Source organism: Melanotaenia boesemani, chromosome 22 (genome assembly GCF_017639745.1).
Source record: "Melanotaenia boesemani isolate fMelBoe1 chromosome 22, fMelBoe1.pri, whole genome shotgun sequence".
NCBI lineage: Eukaryota > Metazoa > Chordata > Actinopteri > Atheriniformes > Melanotaeniidae > Melanotaenia > Melanotaenia boesemani.
Window position 1 is genome coordinate 1,809,648 of NC_055703.1, and position 19,708 is coordinate 1,829,355.

Here is a 19,708-nt window from a genome sequence, read left to right on the forward strand (position 1 = left end):
CAACAACAGGTTAGTGACTCTCCTGCACGATGGAGAACCGGGTAACCAAAGAACTCCAAGCATCAACCAGGACTTGGGCCAGAAACTGACTGACAGCATGAGGTGGTTTATAAAAGCTTTGACGGGCCAACCCCACAAATATTGGCTGTCTGCATCAGCTTCATGTAACTGTCCATAAAAGCCGCTGGCAGTGATGACAAGACTGATTTCACATCAGTAGACCACAGAAAGATCTAGACACTGAAGGTTGGATTTCTGCATCTGACATTTGCTCGACCCAAACAGCCCCATGAGTCTAACAGTGAAATAGGAAACAAACTTAGTGCCGGCTGTTTGCTTTCGTTCTGTTTTCCTCCTCTGGGCATCGGCATTGATCTCAATAATTTGTGATCCACTTTGTTTTTGGACTGGTGGAATGAAACAGCATTATCCAAATCTTTATGCACTATTTCACCCACTCTGTTAAACACAAACCCGACACCGGCGAAAATAAATAAAACTTTATTTTCCATAAAGAATTTTGTACAATATTAAGAATATTGCTGTGCTATTTATAGACAGCGCGATGGAAAGAAAAAGATGTTGGGCCGAGAGATAAAAGGTTGGTTTTACAGAAATAAACATTTCAAATCATCTTAAAACAAATCAAACCATTTCTGGAAAGAAAAACGATGACAAGTTATCAGGAGCCAAAGCCCTCCTTTACTTCAGGGATTCAGCAGTAGGAGGTCAACGGGTCCCTCCCCTCGGATTCACAGAGAGTAGCGGGACCAAGTCTAGATGGAGGAAAAACTGATCCAGACCTGTTGTTCTAGTCTTTCCCAAACTTAACATCCAGCCTGGATCAAGCTTTCTCTGACAGACGTGGAGCATCCAGACCCAGCGTTGGAACCACCTCCAGCACTAAAAACAAAAACACTATGTCTCTGACACAGTCCTCACAGCTGCTCCGCTCCAGATGTGGATGGCCGAGCCGAGCCGAGCCGAGCCGAGCCGAGCAACGCCTCTCCAGCACACCACATGACATCAAGGAAAGTCTGATCAGGTGTCCATCTTCTCCTGCTCCTTAAAAAGCTTCATGAGCTGGTAAAATCTGTGTGCAATCTGAGAGAAAAAAAGAAAGTTTAGCACTGCGATTAAAAAGCATGAAGAAGAAACCCGGTGAGGAGGTTTTACCTGGCTCGATGGCTTGTCCAGTTGTTCTGACAGAGCAGAGAAAGTCTCTCGCGAAGCCCCCATGGTCTTCAGCTGTAGCAGGATTGCACGATCTTCATCTCTGCAGGACAAACGTACTGAACATCTCACCTCTAAATGTTCTCACACTGCCTCTAAAGCCTGGTACACACGAGGATTTTTTTAATCTTATGAGATTTTTTATCTGGTCGAGTCCTTGCACGTGAAGATAAATAAACAGGCATTAAACAGGTTTGATCGTACTGTGTGTGGTGGCTCCGATGATCTAATCACAGAACAACACACACATAACGATGCTGTCCAGCAACTCATCTACAGTGTAGTCCTCCGAGCCGGACATCTCATGTGACCAAACGTGATCTAACAGAAACGTAGAAGAAACATAGCCACAACTGGCAAAAACTGTAGAAGAAGAACCATAGCAACAACCGACAACAAACGTAGAAGAACCATAGCAATAACTGGCAACAAACGTAGAAGGAGAACCATAGCAACAACCGGCAAAAACTGTAGAAGAACCATAGCAACAACTGGCAATAAACCGTAGAAGAAGAACCATAGCAACAACCGGCAAAAACTGTAGAAGAACCATAGCAACAACTGGCAATAAACCGTAGAAGAAGAACCATAGCAACAACCGGCAAAAACTGTAGAAGAACCATAGCAACAACTGGCAACAAACGTAGAAGAAGAACCATAGCAAAAACCAGCAACAAACGTAGAAGAAGAACCATAGCAAAAACCAGCAACAAACGTAGAAGAACCATAACAACAACTGGCAATAAACCGTAGAAGAAGAACCATGGCAACAACCGGCAACAAACGTAGAAGAAGAACCATAGCAACAACCAGCAACAAACGTAGAAGAAGAACCATAGCAAAAACCAGCAACAAACGTAGAAGAACCATAACAACAACTGGCAATAAACCGTAGAAGAAGAACCATAGCAACAACCGGCAATAAACAAAGAAGAACCATAGCAACAACTGGCAAAAACCGTAGAAGAAGAACCATAGCAACAACCGGCAAAAACTGTAGAAGAAGAACCATAGCAACAAACGGCAATAAAAGTAGAAGAACCATAGCTACAACCGGCAAAAACCGTAGAAGAAGAACCATAGCAACAACTGGCAACAAACGTAGAAGAAGAACCATAGCAACAACCGGCAAAAACTGTAGAAGAAGAACCATAGCAACAACCGGCAATAAACAAACAAGAAGAACCATAGCAACAACCGGCAACAAACGTAGAAGAACCACAGCAACAACTGGCAAAAACCGTAGAAGAAGAACCATAGCAACAACCTGCAAAAACTGTAGAAGAACCATAGCAACAACTGGCAATAAACCGTAGAAGAAGAACCATAGCAACAACCGGCAACAAACGTGGTAAGAAGAACTATAGCAACAACTGGCAATAAACAAAGAAGAAGAACCATAGCAACAACCGGCAATAAACAAACAAGAAGAACCATAGCAACAACCGGCAACAAACGTAGAAGAACCACAGCAACAACTGGCAAAAACCGTAGAAGAAGAACCATAGCAACAACCGGCAACAAACGTGGTAAGAAGAACTATAGCAACAACTGGCAATAAACAAAGAGGAACCATAGCAACAACTGGCAAAAACCGTGGTAAGAAGAACCATAGCAACAACCGGCAATAAACAAAGCAGAAACATAGCAACAACCGGCAATAAACGTAGAAGAACCATAGCAACAACCGGCAACAAACGTAGAAGAACCATAGCAACAACTGGCAAAAACCGTGGTAAGAAGAACCACAGCAACAACTGGCAATAAACAAAGAAGAAGAACCATAGCAACAACCGGCAATAAACAAACAAGAAGAACCATAGCAACAACTGGGAAAAAACAAAGAAGAAGAACCATAGCAACAACCGGCAACAAACGAAGAAGAGGAACCATAGCAACAACCGGCAAAAACCGTAGAAGAAGAACCATAGCAACAACTGGAATAAAAAAAGAAGAAGAACCATAGCAACAACCGGCAACAAACGTAGAAGAACCATAGCAACAACTGGCAAAAACCGTAGAAGAAGAACCATAGTTCTAGAATGCGCCGCTAGGTGGCAGCAGCAATTGTAGTAGCTCTGTTTTTAACTCGTGATTTTTTGCAATATAGCCGTCTTTTTTAAGACATCAGCTGTCAATCTGTGTCTGTTCGGGTTGATTTTTCACGCTGGTCAGAGGCTGTGCTATACGGGAGATTTTTCTGAATATTTTTCTGTTTTTGCAAGACTTGTTATTGTGAGTCTCCATGGCAACGAGACTTGTTTACCATCGGGATCAACTGATAAAACTCTCCAAACTCAAGATTATCAGTGAAACAACACTTCAAATCCCAACGGAGTTGAAAAGAAAGAGAAGAGGATGCAGGGCAGGAGCGAGGCAGAGAGAAAAACGGTGGCGATTCAAACCGTTTCTTCCAACGGTTGTTATGGGAAACGTGAGATCGCTAGCTAACAAAATTGATGAACTTCAGGTGCTAACCAGGTCTCTTAAAGAATACAGAGAGTGCAGTATTATGTGCTTCACCGAGACATGGCTGCATGAACACATCCCAGACTGTAATGCGTCTGTACACGGCTTCAGAACGGTCCGTGCAGACCGCAATAAACAACTCAGCGGGAAGCTGAAGGGAGGTGGAATTGCGGTGCTGGTAAACCAGCGCTGGTGTCATCCTGAACATGTCACTGTTAAAGAGAAGATCTGCACAAGAGACATTGAACTGCTAGCTGTGAGTCTCCGCCCGTATTATTTACCCAGAGAGTTCACATGCGTTATTCTGGTAGCGGTATATATATTACCTGGTACCGCTCCAGACGCAGCCTGTGATGTCATTAACTCTGTAGTGGCCAGGCTTCAAACACAACATCCAAACGCATTTGTGGCTATCTCTGGAGATTTTAACAACATCTCCCTCTCTGCAACTCTACCAACTTTCCAACAGTTTGTCAGCTGCTCCACCAGAGAAAACAAAACGTTGGACTTATTTTATGCAAATATTAAAAATGCATACAGCTCCTTTGCCCTGCCACCTTTAGGAAGATCAGACCATAACCTAGTTCTTCTCTCCTCCTCCTACAAGCCCATCGTTCAGCAACAACCAGTCATTAGAAAGGCTATTAGAACCTGGTCTAATGAAGCTGAAGATGCTCTGAGAGGATGCTTCGAGGCTACAGACTGGAACGTCCTATGTGAACCTCATGGAAATGACATCAACGCCTTGACTGAGTGTGTGACAGATTATATTAACTTCTGTGTGGACAGCACCGTTCCAACAAGAACAGTGAGGTGCTTCCCCAATAACAAACCCTGGATCACCAGTGACCTGAAAAAGCTGCTGAACATCAAAAAGAAAGCTTTTAGGGATGGAGACAGGGAGTTATTGAAGTCCACACAAAAACAACTTAAAACACAAACGAAGAAGTGCAAGGAGGACTACAGGAAGAAGTTGGAAAGTAAGCTTCAGAAAAACAATGTGAGGGATGTGTGGTCAGGAATGAAGAAGATCACTGGCTTCGGGATAAAGGAGGATCAGACCGATGGAGGTCTGGACAGAGCGAATGAACTGAACATGTTCTTCAATAGGTTTAGCTCATCTCCTGCTTCAACCCCAACTAGCCACACACCCTCCATGAGCCCACAGCTTTCCTGTCACACCTCCACTCTGTCACCCTGCAGCTCAGTCAAGGACCTGGACACAACCTCATCTCCCTCCACATCAGGACTTCCTGAAACCTCCTCTGCCTCCACCTCCACTCTGTCTGTCTCCTGTAACCAAGTCATGCAACAACTGGTGAAACTGAACCAGAACAAGGCTGCAGGTCCAGATGGTGTCAGTCCCAGAGTTCTCAAGACCTGCTCAAAACAGCTATGTCCGATTCTCCAGCACCTGTTCAACACCAGCCTGAGTCAGAGAAGAATCCCGGTGCTGTGGAAAACATCCTGCCTTGTTCCAGTGCCTAAAAAACCACAACCAGCTGAACCAAAAGACTACAGACCAGTCGCCCTGACATCTCACGTCATGAAAGTCCTGGAGAGACTCTTACTGGCTCACCTCAGCAAGCAGGTGAACACCTTTCAGGACCCATTACAGTTTGCATACCGTAATGGGCTTGGGGTTGAAGATGCCATCATATACCTGCTTCAGAGAGCCCACTCTCATCTGGACCAGTCAGGCAGCACTTTGAGGGTCATGTTCTTTGATTTCTCAAGTGCTTTTAATACAATTCAGCCTGCTCTGCTGTGTGAGAAGCTGCAGAAATTCCAGGTGGATCCCTCCACAACCACCTGGATTTACGACTACCTCACAAACAGACCACAGTTTGTGAGACTGAAAGGTTGTGTGTCTGAGATGGTGGTCAGCTGCACTGGAACACCACAAGGGACTGTACTTTCACCATTTCTATTCACGCTGTACACCTCAGACTTCCAGTACAACTCTGAGTTCTGTCATCTGCAGAAATACTCTGATGACTCAGCAGTTGTTGGGTGTATCAGTGATGGACAAGAAGCAGAGTACAGAGAACTGGTCGGTCAGTTTGTGAAATGGTGCGGTGACAATCATCTCATCTTGAATACCAAGAAAACAAAGGAGATGATTGTTGACTTCAGGAGGAACAAGAACACACATAGAAGTGTTTCCATCATGGGAGAGGAGGTGGAGGTGGTGGAGGAATACAAGTACCTTGGAGTTCAGCTGGACAACAGACTTGAGTGGAAAAGCAACACTGAGTACATTTACAAGAAAGGTCAGAGCAGACTCTACTTCTTAAGGAAGCTGAGATCTTTTAACGTCTGCACCAAAATGTTGCAAATGTTCTACAGGTCTGTTGTTGAAAGTGCAATCAGCTTTGCAGCAATCTGCTGGGGCAGCGGCATCAGAACCAGAGACTTGAAAAGAATTAACAAACTGATCAAGAAAGCCGGTTCTGTGCTTGGAGTAACTCTGGAGCCGCTGGAGTTGATCATCAAAAAAAGAATTCTGTACAAGCTGACGAAGATAATGGAAGATCCTTCACACCCTCTACACAACGCCGTGACGAAACAACAGAGTGTGTTCAGTGGGAGGCTTGTTCAAGTCCGATGCAAGACAGAGAGATACAGAAGATCCTTCCTTCCAGCAGCTATCAGGCTGAAGAACAAAGCCCTTAATTAATTAATGTGATTGTTAAAAAAAAAAAAAAAAAAAAAAAAAAAAAAAAAAAAAAAAAAAAAAAAAAAAAATTACTACTACTACAATATTGAATTTCCCTTTGGGATTAATAAAGTATTTTTCATTTCATTTCATTTCATTTCATTTCATTTCATTCATTTCATTTCATTCATTTCATAGCAACAACGGGCAACAAACGTAGAAGAACCATAGCAACAACCGGCAAAAACCGTAGAAGAAGAACCATAGCAACAACTGGCAAAAACTGTAGAAGAAGAACCATAGCAACAACCGGCAAAAACTGTAGAAGAACCATAGCAACAACCGATAAAAACCGTAGAAGAACCATAGCAACAACCGGCAACAAACTGCTGACTAATCTGAAAATGAAGCAGATCTGAACAAAAACAATTCATTTAAGGAAGAGCAGGAGACGAGTGTCCACTGACCTGGTCCAAGCCACCACCACCTCCCCCTTCTTCCTGACCACGTTCTTGGCAGACAGACTGCTCGGAGACAGGGCTGCAGGGGAGGATCCGGACTCCTGATCTTTCTTGGAAGGCGATCTTTTCCTCGGACTGTCCTCTTGCTCCTTTCTGGACTTCTTGGTTTTCAGCTTCTCTTGGCACTTCTTCCGTTTCCGGCCTTTGTCGCGATCCTTCTGAGCTTTCTCCGGTGAGCTTCCGGTGTCCTCCGCGATGACCAGACTTCTCTCTGATTCAGACATGCCCACCTCATCTCTCTCTGATTCAGAGGAGGGTTTCTGTGATGCTCTGCCCTGCTGAGTGCTCCTTTCGGGCAGACAGACAGCAGTTTTGGAGGGACTTGTGTCTTCTTCATGTGTCTGACCTGCTGTGTCACCAGCGGTGAGCTTATAATAAGCAGAATCTGGAGAGCCGTTGCTAACGTCATCTGAAGGAGCAGATTCATGGAGGTCCTTCTGAGAAAAGCAATCAGCTGACGCATCCTGGTGAGAAGAAAGATCTTGGTTGTTATGTGAAGTGAGAAGGGTTTGCAATCTGGTCTGACAGAGCCCAGAGAGATCATCTTCTCTGCTATCTGTCTGAGTCCCAGCTCGGCTGTCCTGAGCCGCAACGCCTTCGCTTTCAGTTAACGTCTGATTCAAACTGTCTTCTGCCGTCAACGTGATATCTAAGCTTGTGCTTGCCTGTCGAATCTTCACAATGAAGTGATCGTTGGACTTCTCCATCACCAGCGCCTGCATGGGCACATCGGGTTTGAACAGAAAGGAGGCGTGTGGTGTTCCCGAGGCCACACTGCTGCTGGAGCCACAGCTGGAGTTGTCGGTATCCAGGGCCAGGTGAAACTCCTGCTCGGTGGCATCTTCCCCATCCAGCAGGGCGTCCTCGCTTATATGCGCGCTGATGACGCTGTCCGGAGTGGACACGATGTGCATGCTGGCGTTGGACGGCTGCAGGAAGCTGAGGTGGCTGTCGGACTTCAGCGGCGAGGGGATGGTGAGGGACACCGCCAGATCTTCTGCTAGGATGGAATAGGACTTCTGTGAGGTCAAGCCGGCCTGAAGCTGCGCTCTGTTCTCCGATGGGACCTCTAAGAGGCAGCTTTCATCAAAAAACGCTGGGTTCAGCAGGATCTGGTCCCTCGGCCGTGGGGACAGCATCTTGCGAGGTGAAATGCTCGACCATGTCGCGATGAGTTTAGAGGGTGTATCAAACTTGGTTGGGGAGAGCAGTTTGGATGGGGTGTCAAATTTGGAAGGCGTGGTGATGCTGATGAACCTTTCTCCATCTTTTCTCGGAGTACCGAGAGACCACGCGGTGCTGTCTCCGGCTATGCCGCTGCTCTCCAACAAGTCCGATCCCTGCAGCAGACACTTAAATATTTCTCCCATCTGAGAGTCTCTGACCAGGTTGAAGGTTAAGCTGGAGGCCTGCTGCTCCGTGAGAAGCTCAAAGTCGGTTTTATCCAGCACGGCGCCGTTCTGAGAAACCACCAGAGAAGAGATCTTATTCTTTTCAGGTGTTGGGGGAACGGTTTTCTGAGGAAGTAATTCCTCTGTGGTTTGTGGTTTTTGGTGGCTTGGTGGAGGGGAATCAGCAAGCGTGATCCTGATGTCTTTGCCTCGGCTGCCGAGGCCCGTCCTGTAAGGAACCACAGCACAGGACTTGGGCCGATTCCGGCTGGAATTTAGCTCCTGTTTACGCTGTGGCTTCTTTGCAGGGACCTGCTGGGGCTCCTTTTGGTTTCTGGGGGGCGTTTTGTCTTCGGCCTGATCTCTAGCTGGTCTACAGAGGCTCTTCAATGTGGCGTGAATGTCCTTGAACAAGTAGTCGACTTGGATGTCTACAAAGTCCCACAGCTTCTGCTTCAGATCCACTGCCTGCTGCTCAAAGATGCGCTTGACGATGCCATTGTTTAATACTTTGTTAAAAACAGATGAAATCAGCTTCTTAAGCTTGGACTTGAGCTCGTCTGTCTTACTGCATATTTGGTCAAAGTGAGCACCATCCACAAACTCTAAAAAAGACTTGTGAAAATTGTCCATCACCCCGTAGAAGCTCTTCTTTGGAAAGGTTTTATGTAACTTCATGTATTTTTTCCGGATCTCGCTGCGAACCAACCTGAACATCTCCATTATTTCCTCCACTGTGGAAAAAGAAACTTTGCTAGCTGAGGGGCAAACGGTTTTAAAACGACTCCTGGGGCTTTGTGTTGACACGCCGGCCGTCTCTTTCGAAGCGGTGTGCCTCTCTTCGGGTTTTCTCCTTAAGACAAAAGTAGGACTTGGATGGTTTGTGGCTGGCTGTGCTAGCTTCGCCCTCTTGGGTACGGGAGCAGGGGGAGTCAAAGCTGCTTCATCACTTTCACTTAAAATTTCCCCTTCCTCCAGATCCGTGTCAGAGAGGTTTGACGGCAGATCTGAGCCCTTCTCCATCAGGTTCTGTGTGTCGTGGTTTGCAGGACGACCTGGATACTTGTTCTCCTTGTTTACATCCAACTTCTTTGAGCTTGCGTCAACAGCAGAACAAGTGAACTCTGCACAGGCAAGAGAGGACAGTAGGAGAATAAACGTCTGTCTTAAAGATGTGAAACATTTCTTGTTCACTAACACATTAACCACTAACATTTCTGTAGTGAACCACCACCCTTCTGAGCTGGTGAATAAAAAAACTGTAAATGTTGCTGTTCAGTAAAATGAAGCTAAACTAAAGATGGACCCTGTGAAGAGCTAAATGGAACCTGTTCCTAACATTTGGGATCTGCATTTACACCAGATACCAGCTGAAAATCAAACCAGCTACCAGCTGAAAACCAAACCAGATACCAGCTAAAAACCAAACCAGATACCAGCTAAAAACCAAACCAGATACCAGCTGAAAACCAAACCAGATTCCAGCTGAAAACCAAACCAGATTCCAGCTGAAAACCAAACCAGATACCAGCTGAAAACCAAAGCAGATACCAGCTGAAAACCAAAGCAGATACCAGCTGAAAACCAAAGCAGATACTAGCTGAAAACCAAAGCAGATACCAGCTGAAAACCAAAGCAGATACCAGCTGAAAACCAAAGCAGATACTAGCTGAAAACCAAACCTGATACCAGCTGAAAACCAAAGCAGATACCAGCTGAAAACCAAACCAGCTACCAGCTGAAAACCAAACCAACTACCAGCTGAAAAACAAACCAGATACCAGCTAAAAACCAAACCAGATACCAGCTAAAAACCAAACCAGATACCAGCTGAAAACCAAAGCAGATACCAGCTGAAAACCAAAGCAGATACCAGCTAAAAACCAAACCAGATACCAGCTGAAAACCAAACCAGCTACCAGCTGAAAACCAAACCAACTACCAGCTGAAAAACAAACCAGATACCAGCTAAAAACCAACCAGATACCAGCTAAAAACCAAACCAGATACCAGCTGAAAACCAAAGCAGATACCGGCTGAAAATCAAAGCAGATACCAGCTGAAAACCAAAGCAGATACCAGCTAAAAACCAAAGCAGATACTAGCTAAAAACCAAAGCAGATACTAGCTAAAAACCAAACCAGTTACCAGCTGAAAACCAAAGCAGATACCAGCTGAAAACCAAAGCAGATACCAGCTGAAATCCAAACCAGCTACCAGCTGAAAACCAAACCAGATACCAGCTAAAAACCAAAGCAGATACTAGCTAAAAACCAAAGCAGATACCAGCTAAAAACCAAAGCAGATACCAGCTGAAAACCAAAGCAGATACCAGCTAAAAACCAAACCAGATACTAGCTAAAAACCAAACCAGTTACCAGCTGAAAACCAAAGCAGATACCAGCTGAAAACCAAAGCAGATACCAGCTGAAATCCAAACCAGCTACCAGCTGAAAACCAAACCAGATACCAGCTAAAAACCAAAGCAGATACTAGCTAAAAACCAAACCAAAACTGCCACGGGTCTAAAAGCTGCTTCTGAGATGTTTTGATGATGCCGATTACCTTTCTGGAGACTCTTGACGTGTCCAGGCTTGCTGTTGACATGGAGAAGGCTTCTCTTGGTTAGTCGTACCGGGCTCCTCAGCGGGCTGATGGCGTCGGGGATTCTCTTCAGGTTGCTCAGTGTGCGCATCATGGAGTCCTCGTCGTGCAGTAGCGGCAGCGAACTGGACGGCTCAGCGCTGCTTGCCTGACTCTTTCCGGGGCTGCAGCTCTTCTTCGGGATGATGGTGCGGACGGTTTTCTTCTCCTCTGTGGTGCTGCTGACTTTAGACACTCCGATGCAGCCGGTGGAGGAGCTGGGCTCAGCTGTGGTGCCGCTGGCATCTGAACCACTACAAGTTAAAGCATGAATGGCTTCTGTTAAACTCAGCTCTTCTTGGGGAAGTGAATCCAGACTGATTGTACTAGTTACAGCTTCTAGGTCTTCAGGACCACCTGCTTCACAGCAAACTTTATCAGGAGGGAAAGTGGTTGATGAAGGAGGAGACAGTTCTTGTTGATGGATGGGGGGTGGGACGGCGGGAGGCATTTCTTGACTTTCGAGTCGGATGTCTTCATTTGTATCCTGAGCAGCAGCTTCCTTTGGGTTTGATGAAACTAGACTTTCTCTGACTGAATCTGGAGAGGTTTTTTGAGGTAGAGCAGTTTGATTCGAGTCAGGCACAGCAGGTGTAGCAGCGGCAGACGGAGCAAGCTCGGACCTCATCAGTTCGCTGGGCTCTAAACCATCCCTTACCGTCCATGAGGGTTGGTCTTTATGACTTCCTGGAGGTTCTGTGATGTTAGCATCAGCCTCCAGCGGTTGGCTACCTTCTGAGTTAGCCTGGACTGAAGTGTCGGCTGTTTCGCTCAAGTGTTCCTCCTTTTCCTGGACCTCTCTCTGGCTGTCAGCTATCACAAGGCTCCCTTCTTTTGAGGCTTTGTTTTGTGGAGACCGCTCTGCAGGATCATCCAGTTCACTGTTGTCTACTTCATCAATGATGCACAGGTCTTCGAAGTCTGGGTGGGAACTCTCCTCATCCGGTCTGTTTTCCCGAGGCAGCGCCGGCGTTTTGACTGGTGAAACTGTTAGGTTCAGTGTCTCCATGAAGCATAATTTCCTGTTTGGACTGTTTGCATCCAGATTTGCCCCTTCGGGCAAACTTCTGGCAGCTTTAGGTGATTTTTCCACTTTCCCTTTGTGTGTCCGTCTCTCGCCTCTTTCCACCTCTGGCGGACTCCTTCTGTGCCTGCTGCTGCTGTTCCCGTGGGGTCCTTTGTCCCCTTTCCTCTGGTTGTCCTTTTGCCTCTCTTTCTCACTGCAGCGCTCAGCGTGTTGACTTGAAGGCTTTTTCCTGTCCCTTGAGCGGGAACAGCTGTCATCTGCATGGCTGTTCTTGGGTTTTCCGTAACCTCGGCTACAGGCTTCTTTCAGGCTCTGACATCGAGCGTTCTCATAATCTGAAGAAGTCACTTTGCCTTTATCTTGTCTCCGTCCCCGACTGCCTCCTTTCTTGTTGTCCGACGCCTCTGGTGAGGACGTTTTAGCTCCTTCTGGTCGGGGTCGACACGACCTTTGTCCAGAGTCTTTGTCTGCTCTATGAGATCTAGTTTTCTCAGGAAGACGAGAGTCCTTGTTGGGATCTAAACCGTCTCTATGTCTTGGTTCTGTGGATTCAGACAGACGCCGACTTTTATGTCTTTCCTCTTTGTGTTTGTCTGATTCCGTCCGCCTGCCGTCTACTTCAGCATCTCTTCTGGAACGGTTGTGAAGAGATATGTTTGATGACCTGGTCAAACTTTCTATCCTGGATGGTTGAGGTGGATGCTGTGGAGGATGATCGTCCCTGGAGGGTGAAGCTGGTCGAGGTGGAGGAAGACCAGATGGTGGTGGAGGCGGCACCGGCACCTTACTGATGGAACCAACTGTAGAGGTGCGACTGGACGAAACTGGATCCTGGAGATTATTGAAGTGAAACTTGTGATGATGGTGACCTTTCTCAGTCCTGCGGAGACCAATAAAAACTGACCTTAGACACAAGTCAGACCACAGCAGTTAAATACCAGAGAAAATGATGGGTGAGGCCCTATCAAAACATTTCTCTCTTAGATTTGTTCAATTGGTTCTAATGAGTAAATAAAATGAGGCCACATGTTGACATCTAGAGAAAAAAAGCATCTTTTTATTTAGTTTTTTCTCGGTGGCCACTTCAGGTTCTTCAGTTTAACTGCCAGCTTAACTTTAAATGTCCAGTTTTGCTCAAGCTTAATTAATAAATGCCACAGCTGCTCTGGTTAAAGAATCCCATGTCTGCAGCATGAAGTCAAGAGGGTTAACCCCGCAGCTGGCTGCAACCCAGAAGTAATCATCTCCCCTGGTTCTCTTGGCCTCGGTCTGGAGGTGGATGCAGGAAAGGTTAGCGCGCCGTTAGTGGAAGCAACAAACTGGAGTAACAGTATTTCACCCAAATCGACAACAAAATGCACCAGATGTAGGAAGAAGCCAGCTCCCATGGTTCTACCAGCGCGATGAGGACTCACTAAACCACATGGAAATGTTGTACTATAGGGGTAAAAAAAACCAGACAGACGTTAGCTAACCTGGTAGAGCAGTCACCCCACAGACAGAGGTTACAGATGCTCAGTACAGCGGGCTCAGGCTGAAATCCCAGCCTCATGTCACCCCTCTAACCTTCTCTCGGAGGCTCAGCAGTGGATGAGAGGACGGCAGAAATGAAGAAAATAAAGAAATTCAAGGCTACGCATCTCCAGAATATGGTGAAAATATAGTGGCTAAGAAAGTGGGAATGTCGCTGGAAGACAGAAGCAGCCTCCATCGAACCCACCGCGAGTGTCTGGGCTGCAGCTGGAGGCTGTCCTGGAGAAGACTCACGGAAAGAACCAAGCTGGATGTTTGCAGCTCCAGGTTCAGAGCCCAGCCTCAGACCCCTGGCTGCAGGTCACCCCTCTTTCTCTGACCCCATTTCCTGTCAAGCAACTGTCCCATAAAGACCTCTACAGCCTAAAATAAAATATTAATAATCATGTTCATAATTAACACTTAGAAGAAACAGACATGGAATTAGGGGAAAAAATAAAAAAAATTAAAGGACCCTTTAAAGACCACAGAGAGAGCAGAGAAACTAAAAACACAGATTCCCTCTGGGGATAAATTAGTTATCTTTCATTTAATAACGACGACATCCTGTCCACCAGGTTTTGGCCTGATCACTTCCATCCCAACACCAAACCCCGCGATCAGCTGTCAGTCAGCGTTGTGCATCTCATTTATCTGCAGCCATTACCTCAGACATCCGCTTCAGTCTTTATGGTGGAAAAAATGTTAAATAAACTGAAAAATGTTTATAAAATCTCCCAAGAGTTACTCTGATAGATTATTTTAAATATTTATTGACTAGAAATTGACATGTTCAATTTGGATAGCAAAACCCCCAAACCCCCATTGTGGATCAATACAATCCATCTGTGTAATGTAAAGCTGATTTATCGTAAACTACTTGATTTATCGTCATGGAAACAACCACACCATGAATCCTGAGCATTTCTTTCATGAAGCACCAGCAGGAAGGGCTCCTGTGTGTCCTGTTGGTGCTTTTCAGCCAGAAAGAATCTTAACGGGTTACCCCGCTGGGTAACCGTTCGGGTTACCCGCTGGCATCGGACCGATCCACTGATAATCCGGACGGCTGTTCTCATTGAAGCGTACCTCTGGTTGAGCCTTTGAATCTCAGCATCTTTCCTCGTCAGTTCCTGCCTCGCTGTTCGTAGAAGTGCTGAGATGTTCTTCTTGAGGCGCTGGTTCTCCGAGCTCAGCCCTGAGTTCTGTGAAAGGGACAGACATGTTGGTACCGATGAACTTCGACAGAAAGGAGAGACACTTGGTGGGTTATAAACTGATCTATATGTGTGGTAAAGTCTTAAATCAGAAGTGACGAGGAATAAATGAAACAAACCTGGATCTCCATCTGCTCCAGCCTGCGGTGCAACTCTTTAATTTGATGTTGAGCTGCTTGAAATCTGGACTTCAGCTGCAGAGACACATATAAGGAGCATAAAGAAAAATCCCCCTGATGGATGTCATTAAAATATCATGAAGTGATGAACCGGTGTATGGACCAATAAACCATGCAGATACCTCAGTGTAGGACGACTCTCTGCTCTGCTGCTCCTCAGCCACCAGATCTTCATAAAGATCCATGGACTCTTTCAGCCGAGCGTTAACCGGGGATGAAGCCTCTGTAACAGATAAAACTCTGCATCAGCGCTGAACAGACCGCTTTCACACCATCATGCAGCAGATAGAAGTTCTTACTTGCACCGCTGTCAGCTCCAACATCCAGGTCTTCATAGATGTCCACAGAGTCTTCACTGGGATCCGGGACCAGGACAGTGGACGCTGCACACGTATGAGATCTGTTATCAGTCACATGGAGCTGATAGTAACAATCGTTGCCTTAAAGGCAGAAAACAGATCCAGTCACTTCAGTTAGCTTTACAAACTAACAAGAAGAAAACAGAAGTAAACTTGAACCACTCTAGTCTACTAACCAGCCTACTAACTAGTCTACTAAATCAGCCTACTAACCAGTCTACTAAACCAGCCTACTAACCAGTCTACTAAAGCAGTCTACTAACAGCCTACTAACCAGCCTACTAACCAGTCTACTAACCAGCCAACTAACCAGTCTACTGAATAAGCCTACTAAACCAGTCTAATAACCAGCCTACTAACCAGTCTACTAACCAGTCTAATAACTAGCCTACTAAACCAGCCTACTAACCAGCCAACTAACCAGTCTACTGAATAAGCCTACTAAACCAGTCTAATAACCAGCCTACTAACTAGTCTACTAAATCAACCTACTAACCAGTCTAATAACTAGTCTACTAAATCAGCCTACTAACCAGTCTAATAACCGGCCTACTAACCAGTCTTCTAAACCAGTCTAATAACCAGCCTACTAACCAGTCTGATAACTAGCCTACTAACCAGTCTAATAACCAGCCAACTAAACCAGCCTACTAAACCAGTCTAATAGCCAGCCTACTAACCAGTCTAATAACTAGTCTACTAAATCAGCCTACTAACCAGTCTAATAACCGGCCTACTAACCAGTCTTCTAAACCAGCCTAATAACCAGCCGACTAACCAGTCTGATAACTAGCCTACTAACCAGTCTAATTACCAGCCTACTAAACCACTCTCATAACCAGCCTACTAACCAGTCTAATAACTAGTCTACTAAACCACTCTAATAACCAGCCTACTAACCAGTCTAATAACCAGCCTACTAACCAGTCTAATAACTAGTCTACTAAACCAGTTTAATAACCAGTCTTCTAAACCAGTCTACTAACTAGCCTACTAAACCAGCCTAAGTAGCCTACTAAACCAGTCTACTAATCTGTCTTATAACCAGCCCACTAACCAGTCTAATAACTAGTCTACTAACCAGTCTAAGGCTAGGTTCACACTGCAGGGCTTAATGCTCAATTTGGATTTTTTTTGTTAAATCTGATTTTTTAAAGTTAAAAGTGACATGTATGTGATCTCCTGTATGAACTTTTTCTACAGTAAAGAGTCCTGCATGGGTAGAAGACACGAGGACGTGACAGCGAGTGAGTGTGTGACGTCTTCGTGTTGCGGTAACAGCGGCGCACATGCTGCAGTTTTAAAGTTATAGTCCAGCCAGCACATTTTCAATAGCCCCGTTTTAAGGAGGAGATTACAGAAGAGGAGTCAGATTTGTGGCCATGGCGTTTTGTGGAGCAGCAGCAGCGTCTGTACAGAAAACGGCGGGTACGGAGTCACAGCCTGGAGTGGTGGAGAGTCATGTCATCCTTTACAGATAAGGGTTTATAAACAATGTTGTGTATGACTTGTAGGTCGGATTAATGCGACCTGGCCGTTCAGACTGAAGTGGCATGGCTAAAGACCAAATACGTATCGGATTTAGGACCACGTATCCAACTGGCCTGGGTCGCATTTGTGTGATTTATGAGTCATGCTGCAGCTGCCTCTACATGTAAGGCTGGAAACCTGGCTGGAAGTTTTCCTCCATCAGCCCAACGTTGCAGCGCCTGCGTCTCCCCTCCATGTCATTTAACTTAGCCTTTAGCTTCCTGGTACCAGTTTGGAACTGAGTGCATGAAGCTTCTACCTCCTCCAGCCGCTGGTGAACAGCATTCCCTCCTAGTGACGACATCTGACGTGGTGGCTAGCGACGGGTGAAGCGATTTGTCGTTAATTCTTGGAAGAACGTCTTGAGCTGGGAGACTGGGGCTGATCTGTGTTCTGTGCTATGATGTTGTGTTTGCTAACATGGGCGTCGGCCTCGGACTTTTCACCTGGTTTAGAAGTTTATTGAGATTAAGAGATGAATCTCTTCACATTAACGTGTTAACTTTGACAGCACTAGTTTTTCATGTTAGTATTGGTTTTGTAGCATCGGAGCACTTTCATGAATACAAGTATGAGTAAATGCACATGGTGTCGGACCCATACACGATACTGGTATCGGTACAACCCTAATAATAGATACAATAATCAATGATAAATACACACCAGTAGATTTAATTACTAAATGGGCCATCTAAACCCATGAGGTAATACTTACAACCAGGAACAGCTCTGCTCTCCATCTTTGACGTATCTCCTAGGTTTCCTCAGTAGTACCTGATAAAACAAGAGCAGATCAGTCAGTTGCTGCTATCCAGGACAAAACCACAGGAACTTACCATTTACTGATGAAGCTAAAACGCCACAGAGCTGCTGCAGGACAGCTGTGGTGGGAAAAGGGAGTCCTGGTTATGACATGAGCTGATGAATTCTGAACCAGTTGCAGTTTGAGTAAAGTTTTCTGAGGGAGACCAAGTAAAAGGAGTCGCAGTGGTCCAGGCGTCACGTGGCTAGACTATGATCTATGTTTCAGATGATCCAATGTTTAATTTAAGAAAGTTGAATGTGAACCAGGACTTTATTTCATTAAGACAGTTGAGAAGGGATGAAGGTGGGAGAGTGGAACCAGGTTTAGAGGAGAGGGGGAGCTGGGTGTCATCCGCACAGCTATGAAGGTCGATTTCGTGTTTCTGGAAAATATGACCAATAATGATTAGCAGAGGCCCCAGGACTGAACCCTAGGGCACATCTGTAGTGACTGGAAGGAAGTCAGAGGTGAAAGGTTTTAGTTGAGCAAACTGAGAACGGTCTGAGAGATCTGATTTAACCAGCTGAGGGGTGTATGTGCAACGTCAATACTGGAAAGTCTGTCTAGAAGGATGGTGTAAAATGGTGTCGGATCGAGGAGGAGGAGGAGAGACCAGAATCAGCTGCCAGAAGATCATTAGTGGTTTTAAGTAAAGCTGTTTCAGGGGAGGAAAGAGAACAAAAACCGGATTGGAATTGTTCATAGAGATTATTAAGAGTTAAATGGGTTTGGAGCTAAATAGACGTACGTGGAGGGATGCTTCAAACGTAACTACCACATCATTTATTCCCATTAAAGTGTGATGGAAAACACGAGCTGATAGTGAATCTGATGGCAGCAACACATCTGGAAAAGTAACTGGTACACATCAGACCTCTGTCCATCTTTCCATCTGAGAGACTCTGCCTCTCTGAAATGCTCCTTTTATACCAGTCATGTTACTGACCTGTTGCCAGGTAACCTGGTTAGTTGTCCAATGCTCCTCCAGGTGTTTCTGGTTTGTACCTGGTACTTTTCCAGCCTTTTGTTGCTCCTGTTCCAACTTTTCCCATCAGATTCACTATCAGCTCATATTTTCATCTCATGGTGAAACGTTTCCGTTTCATCTCTGATGTGTTGGTTATTGGCTACTGGGGATAAAAGATGGATCCATGGGTTCTGGAAATCATTGGATTTTTATAAATGACATTTTACAAGGCGTCCCAACATTGTATGTATACCTGTGCAGATAGTGTGATGAATACTATGATCTTCCTAAATCCAACATGTTCACCACAATCCAAGCAAAGACCCAAGAGGACAAAGCCTCAACAATACAAGTACGCAGAAATATTTAAAAACACCTTAAAAAGTAGAAAAAACATACGACTACAGATAAACATTTGAATCGACTGTTAAACAAGGAGTATGGGCCAAAACAAACCCAAAGAAGCTGTAGCCCAACTACTGGTATTAAGAAGCTAAAATGAAGCTAACGTCATGTTCAAGCCGCAGGTATTTGTACCTACGCTTGCTGGAATGACCGAGGCATTGAAGGTAACTTCTTCCACAGACTGGACACTTTTAAGCTTATCATTTACATCTGAGCTATTTTCCACAGCCTTGGTCTAAACCGCTAAACCTCACCGACTCAGTGTCAAAGGACTCAAACGGGTCGTTAAAGGCTCCTCAAACATCAAGGGAATGACTCCGACAACGCTGGCCAGACTTTGCTAAAATCAGGGCAAACCAACAAAAACGGCTCCATTTACTTACTTGGGTTTTGTTTTCTTGTCCTCCTAATGTTTACAGCTGCAGAGTCGCGCCAAGTCTGCCTTTCACGGGAAGTGAGGACATTTTCCCGCGGTCTGTCACCGCTTCGAGGCGTGATGTTGCAGTTCAGAAGGTTTAAAATCCTCTTCAGACAGGATTCCGATCCTTACTGAGACCAGCTGAACCGGGACTCGCTGCTTTCCTCCGCCGTTCGCATTTTCTCACAACCAGCTGAACTTACTGAAACAGCTATAAAACAAGCAGTTCAGGCGGCTCGCTCCAGCGAAACCAGCTCGTCTCGCGGGGAGAACGCGGGCGTCACTGTGATTGCGTCATCAGACCGCGCCAGGAAGAGGCGGGGCTAAAGGAGAGGATCCCAGCCCGACCCGGAAAGACTCGTTTCTTCGCTCA

General features: G+C 45.6%; 1 protein-coding gene across 1 annotated transcript; it reads right to left on the reverse strand.

Annotated features, from left to right (window-relative positions):
- Window positions 1-485: 485 nt before the first annotated feature.
- Window positions 486-19,607, reverse strand: casp8ap2 (caspase 8 associated protein 2). The gene is made up of 10 exons (XM_041975696.1): window positions 19,301-19,607; window positions 17,456-17,514; window positions 15,151-15,234; window positions 14,974-15,074; window positions 14,792-14,866; window positions 14,545-14,660; window positions 10,839-12,823; window positions 6,829-9,397; window positions 1,177-1,276; window positions 486-1,104 (listed from the first exon to the last, which is right to left on the reverse strand). The coding sequence occupies exons 2-10, from the start codon at window positions 17,478-17,480 to the stop codon at window positions 1,042-1,044; spliced, it is 5,118 nt and encodes a 1,705-aa protein (XP_041831630.1). The 5' UTR covers window positions 17,481-17,514; window positions 19,301-19,607; the 3' UTR covers window positions 486-1,041.
- Between the last annotated feature and the right edge of the window lie 101 nt (window positions 19,608-19,708).

Coding starts and splice junctions, on each gene's coding strand:
- casp8ap2 (XM_041975696.1), bottom strand. CDS start 17,480: ATGGAGAGCAGAGCTGTTCCTGGTT. Junction 9,398..10,838: donor CGTCAAGAGTCTCCAGAAAG/GTAATCGGCATC, acceptor TTGCCTGTGCAG/AGTTCACTTGTTCTGCTGTT. Junction 1,105..1,176: donor TGGACAAGCCATCGAGCCAG/GTAAAACCTCCT, acceptor TTTTTCTCTCAG/ATTGCACACAGATTTTACCA.